The sequence below is a fragment of the Pogoniulus pusillus genome, chromosome 6 (genome assembly GCF_015220805.1).
Source record: "Pogoniulus pusillus isolate bPogPus1 chromosome 6, bPogPus1.pri, whole genome shotgun sequence".
Lineage (NCBI taxonomy): Eukaryota > Metazoa > Chordata > Aves > Piciformes > Lybiidae > Pogoniulus > Pogoniulus pusillus.
In genome coordinates, this window is record NC_087269.1 from 13,017,784 (window position 1) to 13,035,858 (window position 18,075).

The following is an 18,075-nucleotide window of genomic DNA, read 5'->3' on the forward strand; positions in this document are numbered from 1 at the left end:
GGCTGGCTCTGCAACGTGTTCCAATCAAAGGGTGCCAACATGTAAGGATGTTGTTCTTGGCACACATGCATGCAGTTGGTCAGCTAAGGAGCCGTGTGCTCTGCATGCGTCCAGTAGCTGCTTGCAGAACAGCGGCTGCAACAGTAATGTAGTCCCACAGAGCTGTCTGCAGTTCATGTAACCTTAAGCAATGAACCCCTGTACCTGTTGCTCTGCTTTGAGTGCTGTGTTCGGCATGCAGCAGCCTGCCCACAGTTGGGTTGGTGCTTTGTGAGTAGCCAGCTGTTCCCAGTGCCAGGGGCTGCTTGCTCATGCCCTGCCTGACATTGCAGCTTTTCTAATAGCTCATCTCCTGTGTGAGACTGTCTGAAACCTGTAATGCAGAGAGAGAGAGAGACACAGTTGCAGACTGAAATAGCACATGGAAACATCTCCTGAGGAGCGTGTGAGGTCTGACCAGTCCGCATCTGCCTTTGCTGGCCAAGCAAGGAAACGTGCTGTTACTGATAGTGCTTGATGGTTGTGCAAGGCTGAGGTCTGCTCCCTGGCACGTTTTATCTCTCACTTTTCCTGTGCAAATTCCTTGTTTTTCTGCATGCTTGCTCTTTGTAGCTGTGTTCATTTATATCTTCTTTCCACATCCTAGGAAGACTGTCATTTCCCCATCTTTTCACTATCTACTTTCCTCTTTTTCTCTGCCTTTCTTTCCTTGACCCTTGTAGCCTTTCCTTTAGACTGTTACAGATCTGCCCTAAAACTGTCTTGCTGGAAATGCCAGAAACTTGCATTTTCCTCTTGCAGTGCAACAGTGGTGTCCCTCATCTCCTCAATGCACTTTTTGTTCACTCCCTGGAATCACACTGGGCTTGGCTTGCTCCTGGGTGGATGTTGGGTGCTTGCTGAGGAGACACTTGTTTCTCATGAAAGTGTTACTGTTCCCTGCCACTGTCCAAAATCAGTAAGACCAACTCTGCCTTATTTTACACCCTTGCTTGCACTTTCTTACCCTTTATTAGTATTTTTTGCCTCTTCTTAAGATTTTGTTCCTTAACAAGAAATAATTGGCTGGCTGCAGACTTATACCTGAGTTCTCTGAGAAACATGCAATGGCACGTTACTGCTGGGTGGGTTTCACTTCACCTCTGTGCACCGGACTGAAAATTGCAGCACTTTGATTCATGGTGATTCAGAAGCAGGAGAACCTGCCCTGCCCCAAGGCTGCCATGTCCGTGGGGCGGGAAGGTGGATAGCTGGGTGTGGAAATGGATTAGGCTGATTTTTATCCGCTGCCTGTGAAACCCTGGGCTCATGGAGGTGCTTTTCAATTACAGCCCTTCATCCCGGCAGGGCCACAGTGCTCATGGAGATTTCCAGGCAGGAGACTACTGGTTCAAGGGAGTCAGATTTTCTAAAACTCCTAAACATTTAGAAGCACAAATGTCCACGGCAGCTTGGTAGAATTTGTGCTTCTCCATCACTGAAAACCTGCTCCATGCTCCAGCTAAGTATTGACATCTGTAGCTTGTTTTTCTGGGAGGGATGAACACCTGTGACTTGAGGGAAGTGGTGACTCTGAGAAGGCTTCTGATGTCCAAGCCCCCCTGCGATAGGTGTAACTTGGATATTTGTGTTTCTCTGGTAATGGTACGTATCATTTGCAGTGCTTACTCTTGCCCCATTGACTGCACAAGATCAAGCCCTTTGAGATTTCAAAGCACACTGTAGATATTAAATATCTGAGCCTCATAACCTTTCCATGGATTAGCTAAGTGTTATTGCTCTGCATTGCAAATGGGTAATTGAAGATATATCCCTGCTGAATTTGATGGGAAAAGGTTAAACAACCTGCCTGAACTGAGAAGGGCATTAGTAACAGAGCTATCACTAAATCTCAGCCTGTCCATTGCTGGTTAGGCAGTACTGCTTCTCTGTGTATATCTGTCTCCTGGTTGAGATTCAGATGAATAAAACATGTTGTAATGTTGTCTTATGTTCTTGTTAGTCTGTGCTGGCAAAGTATTTAGCTCTTTCTCCTTTTTCTCTTTTTTAACATGGAGTGATTGTTACTTTTCCCAGACAGTTCCTGACTTGCCTTTATTTGCCAGCTGGATGCATGTTTTTAAACACTGGGAATAAGGGTAGAGAGCTCACATCTTTGTTAACACTTTTAGGCAAGATAGAGTGGATAGCAGTGAGGCCAGTGCATCCTTCCTTCAGATTCAAGCACTTGAGTTTTCCACCTGCTATGTTTCATCCAGGATGAACCAGCAGTACCCTGTACACATGCCACAGTAGTTGGATCCACCAGGCTGTTATCTGGCTTCTGCATCTGACACATCTTCCTTATTGTGAGGTATCTTTTTCTGCTCTATAGTACAGACTATAGGCCAGAGCCTCACTCTTCACAAGCCTACTGGTATCAAATGGATTTTCCTTGTGTTTTTGTAACATTCATCCACTAGGGTAGGTATTGCTGTAGGTGGCTTTGAATTTTAGGCCACCTCAAAACAAGACTCCCATCATCTAATGCTGGTCACCTACAGCTTCAGAGAAGGGTTTTTTTATTTCTTCAGTTCTTTCCCTTCACATCCCCAAGCAGGAGTGGTCTGGGAAACAAATCTGGCCACTTTAAAGCCTGTGAGGGTAACCAACTGCCTAGTCCTGTCTTCATGCTTTGACTAGGACTTCTGTTGTGTCTGACCAAGATCAATCAGATGTCTCATGGGTTAGTATAACCAGTTTACCCTAACAGACTTTCATTTATCTCTGGTGCAGTTTTTCACCATCTTTCAAGATCATTTCTCCTACTTTCAACTAGCAGAAGAGCCAGACAGTCTTATTTTGTCAAACAGGTTTACAGCACTCTAAGAAGCTTGCTTGATATTTCACCTGTGGCATGTTTTCGACGTAACTTAGCACAGGAGGAGGTGAACTCCAGCCTCTTTTGCTCTACTGCTGATCGTTTCTGGAGGCAATCACTGTCACGTCACTTAGAGCTGCTTTCCTATTTCTGTGCATTAGGGACAGCTTTTTGGCCTCTTTTGGCACCATCAAGCTCCAGATTCTGAACAGCGAATTCATAGCACATTTCTGCCTTATGTGCTTGTCTCACTGATCCGAAGTCTCACTTTCCAGTGCATTTAAACATAATGTGGCTGTTTCTTCTTGTTGCTGAATATGACAAGTGCTGCCTACCTGTGCCTTGCAGCATGCACAGACATTGTTAGCCAGGATGTGCTGTGAAGCCTTCTTCATGCAAAAATAACCTTTCTGCTTTCTTTTTTTTTCAGTCACTTAATCAAACTCCCTTTCCTGTTAATTTAGGGGTTTGGATTGGTTTGTTTTTTCGTTTTGGTTGTTGGTTTTTTTTTTAGCCAACTCTTATTGACTGTGCTTAATGGAAAATGTTATGAAGCACATTAATCTGTTGTATTAGTTGGTGTTGGGTCTGTAGTTTTTCACTACTTGAATTTGTGTGCACTGACAGAAAGCATGTAAATCCTAATCGGATTGTTTGATGTGCTGTGCAAGCACATGTCACGGAGACTGTCCCAGCCACACTCATTGTATGGCTTTGCACGTGTGGACCAAATTCTGCTCTTGTACATATGCAAAAAAATTACATTGGCTGACTGCAAGAGCTGTCTGAATTCATTGCATCCTACATGTTATTTGCAGTGCAGATACGCTATTTCCCTTTCTTCTCAAGTTAGTAGCCAGGCGTGATATTTTGCTTTTATATTTGCTTCCCCCTGCCAGTGTTTTGTGTACTCTCACTTGGCAGATTAAATGTGTGAGGCCGTGATTTGAGCCTGACTTTTCTAAGTGCTTTTCCCTCTCTATTTTTCTCTCCCCCAGGCGCTGGTTCGACTTCCTCCTCACATTTCACAGTGCGATGAAGTCTTCAGGTTCTTTGAGGCTCGTCCAGAAGACCTTAACCCTCCAAAAGAGTAAGTGGTGTGATGGATTTCCAGTGCTGCTCAGTTCATTTTGATTAGCTGGAAGGAAAAGGTCATTTGTTTTTATTACTACTGTACATGGGGGAACTGATTTTGTAGCTTTCAAGTCCTACCTAGAAAATACCCAGCAATTATGTACAATCATGTTGGGTCTGTGGAGGACACTCAGGCAACCCTTAGAGACAATTTTCAGCCATCCTCCACCCGCCTTTGCATTGTTTCTTCCTGATGGTTCTAATGAGGGAACCTTCCCTAGCTTGCGGTTTTTACCTGATAATTATCACCAAAGAGTCGTTTATTTCCCCAAAGCATTGGCTCAGCAGCAGGGGGAAATCCTGCCAGTAAGCACTTGGCTCATAATACCCAGCTGCCTTTTTAAATGTACTCCTGCCCAGAGATACTTAGTTATCTGAAAGGCACAAGATTGTGGTCCAGATCCAAAGTTGTCTCTGGAGAGTCTATTCTTTCTAAGCAGGAAGCCAAGGAAAAGTTAAGCAAAGTTCCCACTGAACACGAAAGGGAATTGTAGCCTTTACCTTGGAGCAGACAGGCTGATTCATGCTGATGTAATCAGGGTTCAGACTAATTCGCCCAGGGAAAGTGTTGGCAGGAGGGTATTTACAAGCATCTATGCTGCCTCTCCTCCTATTTCTTTTTCTCCTTCAGTACCAAACAGGATATATTTTGTTGTGCTCTGCAATAAGAATTTGCCTTGGTCCCGTTGTGTTTTGTGCTACTTTGTTACACAATTAGAAACCTGATTTCAGGCCGTGTTACTATAATTTGCTTTCTTCAGCATTTGCACAGCCCATTGGGTAAGGGGAAATGGATGTTAAGCATTTGCATTTTGGCACTTGAGTGCACACAAACATACAGTTAGTGAAAAGATTCGTATTGACTTCAGCTGTCTGTACCCACACTGGTACAGAGGAAGGGGGTCTCTGCAGCCTGATATCTCAAACTTTGTCTCTTGTACATACGTGGTTTTATACAAGGGGATATGTTAACATTAATACTAAAGAAAACACTAGTAGCATAGCTGAGAGTAAAGTCTTTTTTGCTTTCTGAATGACAGAGAAAAAGGCAGTTTTGAAATCAAAGATCTGGAAAAGGAGCTGCCTTTTTTTGTTGTGTTTTTTTTTCTTAGCCAGCCTTGTTTTAGAAAAATGCCTAGGGTGAATAAATACAGATGCATGCTCATTGTTAAACACGTATTGTAACCTTAGAAACCACTGCAGCAAGATATGCCTATGCTCTTGAGACCTGCTGAACATCACAGTTTCCATTTAGGGTCTGTAAGACGACTTGCAAGTGTTGCTTCATCCCACAACACCCCCCATGTGCCAGGCAGAAACAGACACCTAGAAGAGAAGTAATGGGAAGTTTTACCTGGAGGATCTCAAATGGACCTCAGGAGTCTGCTTTAGATGTTGTTTAGCACTCTTCTCTGCTTTCTGCACTGATGCAGACCCAGCAGCATTAGGCTTGAGTGAAATAGTCAGGAAACAGAGCTCCAGAAGGTGGGGCACAAGGACCATGGCCCACCCCCAGGCTGGCACTAGCAATTATGGCTTTCTCTTTTTCTTCTTACAAGTTCTTGAGGGCTTTTTGCTGAGCTCCCTGTTTGATAGCCTTGCGGCAATTTTCAAGTTAGCTATTTGCTCCCTGCCAGGAAAACAAAAACGACTAAATGTTCTCAGCCCCAGCCTTGCATCTTATTCCAACCTAGTAATAAGTGTGATTTATTTCCCTGGAAAATGTAGAGCAATAACCTGATTAAATCTCACTTCACTAATGTCTGCAAGACATTAATCTAGCTGGGTTTAAACAAATCCTACCTCATCTTCTGTAAGCAAACAGATCTTAGGGAAGGTGTCTAAGGTTTCTGCTGGGAACACTTCACAAAAGATGTATTGTTGAAACTGAAGATTAGTCTCTACAAAAAGACTATGTAAAAGCCAATGGAAACATCTTAGTGTTTTTCTTCTGTGAACTGGGGGGGGAGGGAGATCTGAGGCTCACTGGACCGCTGTGTAGGGTCCAGGGGAAAGACACCTCCAGGGCAATTCTCATCCTCAACAGTCACTGCAGGAGGGAGTGCAATCAGCCAGAGAAATCAACTCTTCATCCCCTCGTTTTACTACTCTGCCAAGCCCCTCCAGAAACAGTGATCCAGTGGTGCCCTATGCATTGAATCTCCCCTGAACCTCATGGTCCATCTTTCGTCTCACTGGGGGTGGTAGGGACATAGCATGGGAACTGCCCTAATTATTTTATCTATTTCTTCATCTGCATCTTTTTGCCTTTAGTGCAGAGGTGGTTCATACATGATTATATCAGCACAAACATGGTTTTCAACCATCTGGGCTAAAGGAGAATAAATATTGCCAAGTGGGAGATTCAGCCACCAAGGAACAGCAGAACAGAGTTGCTTGTGCCACCTTCATGTCTTCTCTCTGTGCACAATGAGGTGGTCTTTAGTTTCACAATTGCCTACTCTGTTTTTCTGTGGCAGCTCAGCCTCATAAGACGAAGCCTGACCTAGAGTTAAACCAGTTTTCAGGAGTGTAGCCTTCAATCCCATGGGCATTTGTTGTTGAGCCCAGAGAGTCCACTGAACAGTGACCGAGCATATGCTCCCAGCCAGAAAAAACACGGAAACCTAAGCTTCAAGGAAGAAGGCACTAAAAAAGTGTCGTTTACCACTCAGCTGGGATGTGCAGAGAGGTATCCATACCCTTAACTGCTGAACTTGTGGTGGTGCACATGCAGTACTTTATGTATTGCTGCAGTAATTCAGCTGTGAAGCTGTGCCCTTTGCTTCTGTTTCTATTGTCCGAAAAGACACCGACAGAGGTATCCATACCCTTAATTGCTGAACTTGTGGTGATGCACATGCAGTACTTTATGTATTGCTGCAGTAATTCAGCTGTGAAGCTGTGCCCTTCGCTTCTGTTTCTATTGTCTGAAAAGACACCGACATTTCCCTGTGGTCCCTTAGGCACTTACGCAAATGTTTTTCTGTCTTCTTCCTTACAACTCTTCATGTGCCCTACCCTTGCCTTCCCCCTGCTTCTGTGGGCTGTCCTTTATGGTGTGTTTGGTGTGCAGGCTGTTCCCTACAGGGCCATTTCCTACTGCTGCTGTGCTCTGGATGCCTGCAGTGCTGAGCAGCAGCAGTCCAGCTCTAATAAAAGCTGGGCTTTCCCAGCAGTGTCATAATCCGGCCAATTTGTTCAGTTGGATTCACAGCTTAGGTTTTCTGTTTTCTGTTTTGGTGATTGTCCAGGCTTTTGAGTCTTGTGGCAATAGACAAGAGGTATTACTTTCAGACCCATTAAACCACCTCTGGGTACAGCATCTTACAAACAGATAGCTGGAGAGATGTCTTGAGAAATCACAGCGTTTGAACTGACTGACATTCTCCTTTGAGCCTGCCCCTGCCAGCGGAGCTAGCTCCAGGTCAGATAGGTTCCAACAGCAAGTTTCCTGTATGCTGCATGGAAGGAACCATAGGAGAACACTAAATCTCTGCAAAGGATAATCTGGGAGCTTTCTTGAACTGTTTCACATGGTGGAATCAAGGAGCTGGCATGCATTGGGAGCAATGATGTCAGGCAATGTGGAGCTGTAGTGCCAGTGTTCCCAGGACAGTGGCTTTTGCTATTCGCTCTCTGCCTTACTGATGAGATGCAGAGAAAGCAAGCTTCAGACCATCCACCCTGGTACAGGAGAAGCAGTTTCCAACTACTTAGGATTGTAATATGTGGAATTTCAATGTTTGAGCAAATGCACATGTATGTAGGCAAAAGGCCAGGCTTGTGTCTATCATCATACCCATGTAAGGACCTGATCCTGCATTGTTATGGGAAAAGATACTTTAAGGTAAGAAGGAAGTACATTTTTATTTATCCATTATTTTAAGTTAAAACTTCATGTCACTGAAAACCATTCATTTACTGGATACTTCTGTTAATAATTATAATTACTGATAACTAAGCCAGAGATGGATTCATTTCAGACTTCTATTGGGGATTTAAATTCAAGGCTGAGGTCAGGCCAGGGCTCATAGTCAACAAACAAAATCTCAGACACCATTTTTTTAGTGATTATTTTTTACTAGAAATAACAGAAATGCCCAAGGAGTAGGATTAATCAATTAGACATTGCATATGGTTCACTACTTATAGGCTTTTTTTTGCAGTTGGGTTTGAAATATCCCAGCCAGACCACTCATGACAGTTTGTTTTTTCTTCCTGGGTCTGGATCTAGTCTAATAAGCAGATCAAGAGCCAAGGATTCATTCTCCAATACTCCTCCTGCAGAAATGCGTGAAAGCTCAAATGAGATTTATTTTAAACCACCACTACTAGTATTTACAACTGAATTTAAAGCAGCTTTCAGTATCTGAGAATATTATTCCTATAAGAATCATAAAGTGATTTACAATCAACATACAAATCCAGGAAAATTAGGGAACCTGTTAGGTAACCTGTTAGGTAAGAGGAGTAACTCAGAAAATGGACTTAGTGCTGTAGGTGCCCTTACTGAAGAATAGGAATACTTTATTGTGATCAGTTGCTCTGAGCTTTACTGATTGTATCTCTACCATGTAAGTGGTGTAACACTCAGATACTCAGATGCCAGGCAGTCACAGTAGAATAGAACCTAGATTCTGCCTTTATTTTCACATGCTACAAACTCTTGATAAGGAAACTGTGAAGAAGTTACCAGGGTAATGCAGTGCCCATGTTAAGGAAGCGTGCTTTCATGTATGAATCTAGCAGTGCTAAAGCACAGCTCCCTAATACATTTTTTCCTCTCCATAAGCATGAGTGTGTTTCCATATGACTGTTTCCCAAATGTAGTCTGATCTGCCCTATAATAACAATTCACTTATCTGTTGGCAGGAGGAAGGCAGAGGAAAATTTTTTGTCTGTAAAATAGCTGTATTTATGCTGATTTGTTTGATATTACGCAAATATTTTCTCTTAGATTTCATCTCTCATATTTCTTGCTTTATATTTCTCTCTCATCCTGCTGGAGTTGTGTTTTCTCAACACATTTGATAGTTGAGTCTCTGAGCAGATGCGCTATGAGGAAAGCTGTCATTCTTCTCTTGTGGTTGCTGCTTCTTACAGGACTTACAGTAGAATTTTCACATTGTTTAGGAATGTGGTCAGCACCATTTTATGACAACCACTGCTACAGTCTGCACTTGGCAGTGATACTGTGACTGCTCCATGCATGCATTTCATTAGGGAAATTCATTCCACTTGAGAGATGCAGAATGGAAATTAATTCCTTAACAACTGCAAAGTCAGAAAAAGATGGAACTTTTACTTGGATGTGATTTATCAACTGAGAAGTAAATTGTAAAATACAGAACAGGAAGAATTTGGAATAGAGACAGCAGGATAAGGCAGTTAAGACTCACTGTTCTGAAGGGAAGAAGAAGTATTTTCAAATAAATATTTATTCATTTTCACTGAGAATTAGGTAGCTAAGGATGTATTATCCTGTTAATGCTGATTTTGCCAAAAGCCTTGCTTAACTGCTCCTCTTTAGTCATACAGCTCTCATTGATTTCGGTGGGAATTAGGGACCACAGCTCTTTATGTATCTGAGTGTAGTAGAGCATCTGTGGCTTTTTTTGATGGTTTTGTTTGGGTGAGGTGGGGTAGGGTGGGTTTTTTTGTTTTGTTTTTCTCAAATGTGCCTGTTCTGGGACTGTATTTACTTGAGAAAGTTTGCTCCCCAAATCTAAATTTATCATGAAAGTGTTTTATTGGCTCCAGAATCATAGAATCGTTTTACAGTAGTGTGCTCATGGTGTGTCTGAGAGGTCAGGCAGCCTTGTGTCCCACAAACAGTGAAGTGTGGCTGATTCCCAGTTGTGCCCCTTCTGACCCAGAGAGCAGGAGCTCAGTCTCTGGGACTTAGCTGTTGTCAGGTGGGGCTCTAGAATACCCCAGCAGTTTACGCTGCCTTTGATCAGTGCCTGTCATCATCATCTTTGGGATGGTCTTGTTTGGAGATTATTATCTTAATAAACTAAGCCAATGCAGGGACAGGGCAGCCTCTGGAAATAGGAAAAAAAATAACAGATGCACTTACTTGTCCTCTTTTTATGTTTCACATGGGACTTTCCCTTTTGTTTGCGACACAAATTATTCGGGATGGAGTATCAAATGGATGATAGTGAAATTTGCTACTGCCTACAGCATCAGTGATACCAGCAAATAACTCTGCCATCCTGAGAGAAGGTTCACACCATTTTGCTGCTCATCCAGAAAATGAAAAAATAAATTATATGTAGATAAGTATCAAACAATAAACCTTGGGGAAAACAGAAAGCACATCAAATGAAATCGTTTCATCAGCTACACAAAACAAGATGTGTGAGGACGGCAGTTGGAACAGCATACATTACTGCTCTTACTGTCCAGCAAGAGCTTTTATTCCTTGCCTTGAATACCACATTTAGATTTGCTTGTGCTTTGTAGGTCTGACTGTGAAAGGATGTGGGGCTGCGAGGGACAGATAGTTTAATGCACTGACACTTGACACTGGTAGCTGAGTGTACAGAAATAGCTTTTGCCTGGATTGGTTATGAGCATGCTGCAGGGTTTAAAAGCAGCATGCTGTCCTGGGCACAAGATGGATTAAGAATAACCAAACTTATCTGAAAGCCTTCAGAATATGACCAAGAGCAGAGCCTGGCTGACATGGTGCTGCTTTAGCAGTTGCAGTGGATGCTGCCTTGCTGGGGCCAAATGCAGCGGTAGTGTTAGTGCTAGTAAAAGTTTACTGTTTATGACCATAAAATCAATATTTTTTTTTCTCTTTCCCTGTAGGGGGTTGGGACTGAAGGGGTGTTTTGAAATGTGGAGATGTTTGCTTTAGAAAAAAAAAAATATATGCTGGGCTTGTTGGCTCAAGGGCCTTTTATTGTCCAGTAATTTTAATTCATATCCCCGAGGAACAATCACTGCCAATATTTTGCGGGTGCCTATTTTGTAGATTAGAAAGTAACAGTTTGCTTAATGTTTAACTTAACCTGTAAAATTTCATTCCTTCTGCAGAAAAGAAGTTTAGTGGTTAATGCAGGGGATTGGGAAATCTCTTCCTTACTGTCTGGTTGATTTATTTCATGGTGTTGGAAAGGCTTCTCACATCTCCTGGCTGTATCTGCAGTATGATTACAGAGGTACAGTTTTGGAGATTTGCTAAGGTCCCTCCCATAAAAAAGGTCTAGAAATGACCAGTTAAAAAGATAATTTGTTTTTAAAATCATCAGTTAGTGCCAAAAGAAACATTGCTTCCAAAACCTGTGGGGAAAGCCTGTTCTACTGGTGCTTCTATATGCAAATCCAATTAGGGAGCCAAAAGAACAAATTTATTCATCTGGCACTGGGGGAAACTTGGGCTAATGAGGCAGAATTGGAGCAAAACCAAAATAACTGGATTCAGAGCTTATCAAGCTTGTGAAGTATTTGGGGCACCCTTCATCCTTGGGCCCTTACTTCTAGAAATGCTTGGCTCAGTGCCACAGGCTCTTCTGGAAGTCTCTGTTTAAAGTCTGTGGGTGCTTGGTTTGGCACCCTAGAATAAGGGCAGCCCACAGAGTTGAATTGCCTATGCTGATAAGCACAATGAGATATTTAGATCCACACAGAAGGGAGGTGTCCCGTTCAGCTGTACTTTGTGGGTAAGCTTGGAACTGAGGAGACAAAGAGGAATGAGGACTTCCTCTTCTTATCTGGATTTCTCCTAAGCCCCTGCTAGCAAGTTAATTGCACACACTGAGGTGTCTGTCACAGACGACTCATGGCCTGCCAGGCAGGAGAAGATGGGGTGGAGTTTTCTTTTCGCTAACAAGACAGAGTTTAATATAGCCTCTCTTATCCCCTGTGTGTCACGTCTCTGAAGAACAAGAATAGGCAGCCTATGTTAGAAATATAATTATATCATGGAGAAGAGTCAAGCTTGTCACTGCTGTGTCTATATTTAATGTGGTCACACTATTGTTTAATGAAGATCCTTTTCCACTCTGCAGAAGAGTGTGCAATGAACAGACACAGTCAATGGCATGTTTGCTGCCAGGGTGACAAATTATCCCCCAGTGGTGCCTGAGGCCAGATGGGACTCTTCAGCACTCTGTGTTTCTTTGTTGCTGTTCACTATGGAATTTTGACATTGCTTATCTGAGAGGTCTTTTTAATACTGTTAAGGATCAGTAGCCTCGCTGGTTATAAAAAGAGTGGATTTTTCATGTACATGAGCCTAGTGCAGCCCTCTATGTGATTCTGGAGTGGGTGGGGACAATGTAAGGCAGCCTATTCCATTTGATAGGGTTTTATCAAGCTGCACTTTATGTCACAAGGGGAGGCATTACTCCACATGCGGTTTAACACTGTGGACTACAGGCCAGGTGGAGGTGAAAATCATGCTTTTTTTTGAGGTGGAGCATTTCTGTCTAAACATCAGGAAGAAGAGGTGATGCTCTTTGGTAAACAGGACTTTGAACTCTGAGAGTCTTTAGTAGTGCCCTCTGCATCTGGCAGGTGCCACTGGAGAGAGGGGAGAACGCGTTAGTAATCAGAGTGCTAAACAACAGGTAAAGCAAGTCAGGTCTCTCTGGACAGCCACTGCTTCCTGCTCTGAATTAGGAGACCTGGGCTTGCTTTCTGGCTTGGCTGTATCATAACAGCAGATTAGAGAATTATTGTTTAATAACAGCATATTAGAGAATTGTTGTTTAGTGTGCCCTGCTTCACCTGTTCACCCCGTGCTGCCAAAGGATTTGAGCTGATAATCCATTTCACTACTTCAGCAGGGCTTGATGTTTCGTGTCCACACAGGTTTGCGTTCAGGTGCCAGTGCTGTTGCCATTCAAAATCCTGCTTGTAGCAAGACTGGAAAGAGCAAACATTGTGGCAGTAGGGAACGGTCTCCTGGAGTGCTGCTCACATCCGAGCTGGTCCGTTTTGCTCTGTCCTTCTGTCTCCTGAGGAATAGAGTGCCTTCTTAAGGACTTAGTGTGTATAAAATACCAGACCTCAAGTGGCTCTGGCTGTAGGTGACATAGCGACGTACTGGTAGATTCATTTCCACCCTTTCAATCTTCTTGACTGGCCTGCAGCTGAGTGTCTTTCGTACATGCTGTTCCCAGAAACACAAGCAGAGGATCAAATAACAACATGTTTTGACTCCAAACTCTGGAGTGACTTATCATGTTATCAAAGCTTTTGATTTAATTGAAATTTCACAGATAACCCTAGGCCTGCTTTTAAGTGCAGACTCAAGTGCCAGTGGGAATTCAATTAAGCACAACCCCCCTCCCCCTTTTAATGCTTGCATTTTGTTTGGGAGGTTTATGGAAGGGGGCTTGCTACTGCTTATCTCTACTTAGAGCTGTGTGTCTGGGTTCAGAGATGCCCTTTGTCTTTAGGATGCTTTCTTTTTTTCCAGTTATGCCAGAGTTCGAGTGGAGCAACCCTGCTGGCAGTAATGAACTATTTGAAATTTGCATTGATGTAAGGACTGCAGATTTTTTTGTGTTAAAAGCAGAACTCATTTCTTGTTTCCATTAACATTTCTTGAAACAAGTGGCCTAAGCTCAGGAAAGATGGTCATTTAAACAGACCTCAGATATATTCTGAATAGAGGGTTGACTGTGGCTTTGCAATACTTCAGTCTAATCTAATGAATGATGGCTATTTGCTGGATTCTTGCAAGCTGTATTAATGCCTCAGCTCCAAGGAGTTTTAATAGCCCCTCCAGTAATGCTGACTGCAGTGCACTGTGGTGAACCTCAGAACATTGTATATGTCTCATTACATTTTCTTTCAATTACAGTCTTGTGGGTTTGAAAAATCAGAGCACTTCAGGCACATTTGGGAACCAGTGCAAAAAAAAAACTCACTCGTAACCTGAGATACCTAGTGCTTGAAAATATGTTAAAAAGAAGAAAATGTTGAAAGTTTAGGGCCAAAAAATGTCTGGTTTGCTTTATAAGAAGAGATCCGTTGCAACAGCTATAGAGTTACAATGACAGGGGTGCAGTATCTAACAGATAAACCTTTTCCTTTCCCATCAAAGTGTGTTGGGAATGAGGTGTGAATGACTCGTACCAGAGACAGGACTCATCAGAAACTTGAAGCTGTCCTGGTTCACTAGTGAATTAGCAATGTTGCCATCTTTGCTGCTCCCTGTTGGGTAGGTCTCAGTCTTTTTTCTGATGATTGCTTGGTGAACCTGATCTCCTTTTACAATGAGGTGACCTGCAAGGAAAGGCTGCAGATGTTGTTTACTCTTGAGCTTAGTAAAGCATTTGACACTGCCTACCACAGCATCCTCCTGGAGAAACTGTCTGCTTATGGCTTGGATGGATGGATGGATACTTCAGCTGGGTAAAAAGCCAAGCTGGATGGCTGGACCCAAAGAGTGGTGGGGAACAGAATTAAATCCAGTTGGTGGCAACTCTCAAGTGGTGTTCCCCAGGGCTCAGAACTGGGGCTGCTTCTTTGTCTCTTTGTTACTGATTTGAGTAAGGTTGTTGAGAGCATCCTAGCTGGATCTAAGCTGGAAGAAAGTGTTGCTCTGCATGAGTGTAGGGAAGCTCTACAGAGAGACCTGGAAAGACTGGACTGATGGGCTGAGGCCAATTGCCTGAGGTTCAGTAAGGCCAAATGCCAGGTCCTATGCTTTGGTCACAACAACCCCAGGCGATTCTACAGGCTTGGGGCAGAGTGGCTGGAAAGCTTCCTGGCACAAAATGACTTGGGGATGCTGGTCAACAGCCAGCTGAGTATTAACCAGCAGTGTGCCCAGGTGGCCAAGAAGGTCAACAGCATCCTGGCTTGTATTGTGTGAGTAGTGTGACAAACAGGACCGTGGTAGTGATTGTTACAGCGCTGATGAGGCCTCAGCTTCAGTACTGTGTTTAGTTTTGGGGCTTTCACTTCTAGAAAGACATTGAGTTCCTAGAGTGATTCCAGAGGACTATGAAGCTGATGAAAGGTCTGGAGAACAGGTCTTTTGAGGAATGACTGAGGAAATTGGCATTGTTTAGTCTGGTCTGGAGGAAAGGAGGCTGAGGGGAGACCTTCTCATTCCTTGCAACTACCTGAAAGGAGATTGTAGTGAGATGAGTTTCAGTCTTTTCTCCCTAGTAATAGTGATAGGACAAGAGGAATTGGCCCCAAGTTGCACCAGGGGAGGTTTTCATTAGATAGTAGACCCTTTCACTGAAAGTGTTCCCAAATACTGGCATAGACTGCCCAGAGAGATGTTTAAATCCCCATCCTTGGAGATGTTCAAAAGATACAGAGATGTGATGCTCAGGGGACATGGTTTAGCAGCAGACTTGGTAGTTAGGTGGACTTGACAATCGCAAAGATCTTTTTCAGCTGAAATGATTCTATGATTCTATGACTGGAACCTCACCAGTGTTGTCCTCTCTTGCTAGCAAAGCTGTAAAGTTTTTGAAGATGTTAAGATAATATTATTTCCCTCAAAGTGCAGTATTTGTGAAGGTATTGCTTATCTCTAGATCTGGCTAAAAGAGGAGCTTCATAGAAATGCTTTACCTGAAATTAACTTCTTGAGTCCTCTTGCAATGTAGTCTCAAAACAAAGAGTTTGGATGGTTTTTATCATCCCTTCTCAGCAGCAGGATGACTGTAGAGTAAGCAGATAGGTACAGAAACATCTGGCAGCTGGCTTTGCAGGTGACACCTTCATGTCTCTGGGTGCCGCATGGCTGGGACTTGATCTGCTGTTCACAGTGCTGTAGTATGTCTGGTCCTGCCTAATTAAGCCTCACTCTGCCAGTCAGCAACTCTGTGACGGCATCAATCTCATGCCTGATCCCTTTCTACCCTACCAGCATCTGGCAAGCGAAGCAAAGGCTGATGAACACATTGAAGGGCAAGCCCTAGTACAATGCTTGTTTGGGGCTCAGTAAAAGAGAGTCAGGAACAGTTTCTCTGTGAAAATCCTCAGCCACAGCACTGTGACAGTGACACAGTGAATTTTCACCCCAAGTGAAGAGAGTCATTTCAGCTGTTCTGAACTTAGGACCAGAAGGTGAGATGTAAGGCTGTCATCTAACCCCTGAAGATACAGGCAAAGGCATACAAGGTGTACAGATTGAGTAACTGGGGTAGCCTTTACTTTATAGTGGGGATTAGGGCATGTTGCTGATGTTCTACATCTCTCCCTACAGGATGGGACCTTTTTGCAATACAGCTCCCAAATTTGGAGAAATGTATGGTAGCAAAACTGAACACTTTCCTTTGTGTGGTCCAAATAATGTTCTTCAGTGTGCACATAACCTCTGCAGTTCCTGCAGCCAGTAGCCTGGTTGCTGAAGCGTCTTGCTAGGACTGAATTAGTTCCTTCACCTCCATACATACCTTTGTAATGAAGCTAAGGGTCAGGAAGAAACTGCAAGAGTTGTCCACGTCCCTGCAAACAGCTTTTAAAGTCCTCCAGCAAGAGGTCAGTGAAAAAAAGTATCTTATTGTCTGCTGGGTCATCTGAAGGCACAAAGCAGGGCTCTGTTGGACACACACACTAACAATGATATTCGTGTTCATGATGCATCAGTGTCATCCCCTGGGGGAAGGAGGAACCCAGAGCAATTGCACAGGCTATACCAGCTAATGAGATGCTTTTTTTTTGTTGGCTAGGACTGACAAATAAGCTTCTGTTAATCTTCATTGTTATCATTTTCATGCCCATCTGTGTGTTGGGTGGGGATTGTTTTACAATGCTTGGTTGAGGGATGGCAGAGTGAGCCACATAGCTAAGGAGCAGGCTCCAAAGGTGAGCTGGGACTTTAAGAAGAGGCAAACACTCAGCAGAGGAGAAAGCCTTGAATCCCTTCAATAAAGCAGTATGCTGGAGTGAGTAGCTGCAAGAAGTAGAAGCTCTGCAGAGAGCAGAGATAAAAAGAGGCTTTCAGGCAGGAGAGAGGATTCCAGCCTTTTCCAGATGTAGCATTTGCATTTGAAGAAGGAAAACTGCCAAAAATCTGGCTGGTGAAGGATGCTTTGTGGTGCTTCCAGCCTATGAAAAAAACACAGTATACTGAAAAGTTAGGTGTTTTTGGGTTATTGGGCAAGGGATGAAATAGGCATCATAAGAGGAGTCTCTTTGCCCTGTTCTTATGAGAGGCCACTCTCCAGTGCATTATATAATTACTGCCTTTCCCCCTTCTCTATTATTTGCTTTCTCTTAAGGCTGTTTAAAAAATTCACTCTTGCCTCAATCATTCAGCATCCTCATAAATCAGGAAGTTTTGTCAGTGCAGATTTATGACAAGTGTTTCATACTTAATTTTTTTGTTGACAGGCATATAAACTGCTGAGCCCTGGTTTACTCCCCAGTTAGTCCCAGTCCCTGGCAGGGTAACTAATGTTTGTGGGAGAGGATTGAATTAATGTCAGCAAATGGAGAGTTTTTGGCTTTAACAACAACAAAAAAAATGCTGCTTTCTGCCATGATTTTGTCTGTCCTACTATGTGCTCAGGAAATGTCCAATCTTATCTCCATTTCAAATATGCTCAGTTCAGATAACTCCCATGCCAAGGACCTATATAAGTAGAAAATGTGACTATTGGTTTAAGAAAGCACTGACCCAAAGTAGACCATTCAAGAGCTCAGGGCTCTAATAGCCCTCTGCAAGTTTCCTGCAGAAGTTTTGCCAGTCATGTCTGCTGCTTCTGTTTTATTTTCAAAACTTCAAAGCAGATTCCTGATTTTGAATGAAGTGGGACAGTGCCCTACAGAGACACATGTCAAAAACGTTTCACCTTCAGAGTACTGTAGCTAGATAACATTAAACTTGCCGTCAGCCTAATCCTGTGAGTGGCCCTCCTCCTCCAAACATGCACACGGGTAGTTCTCTACACAGTGATTAACTGTATTGAATTCAACGGCAGCACACATGCATTCGAAGTCATTTGTGTGTCTATTCATGTGTGTGCTTCTTTGATGAGAGTGAAAAGTTCTGGAGAGGACTGGGATATAAAGGATGTTTATTCATTAGTAATGCCCTCTGCAAATCATGTTAACTCTTGTCATTTGCCTGGAGATGGGTATGTATG

At 43.2% G+C, this 18,075-nt stretch overlaps 1 protein-coding gene across 2 annotated transcripts in view; it reads left to right on the plus strand.

Annotated features, from left to right (window-relative positions):
* SH3PXD2A (SH3 and PX domains 2A) overlaps positions 1-18,075 on the plus strand; it is a 285,081-nt gene that overhangs the window by 124,480 nt on the left and 142,526 nt on the right. For both annotated transcript variants that reach the window (XM_064144446.1, XM_064144447.1), the window contains exon 5: positions 3,859-3,950. In XM_064144446.1, the coding sequence (XP_064000516.1) occupies positions 3,859-3,950 (92 nt within the window). The remainder of the gene's footprint in view (positions 1-3,858; positions 3,951-18,075) is intronic.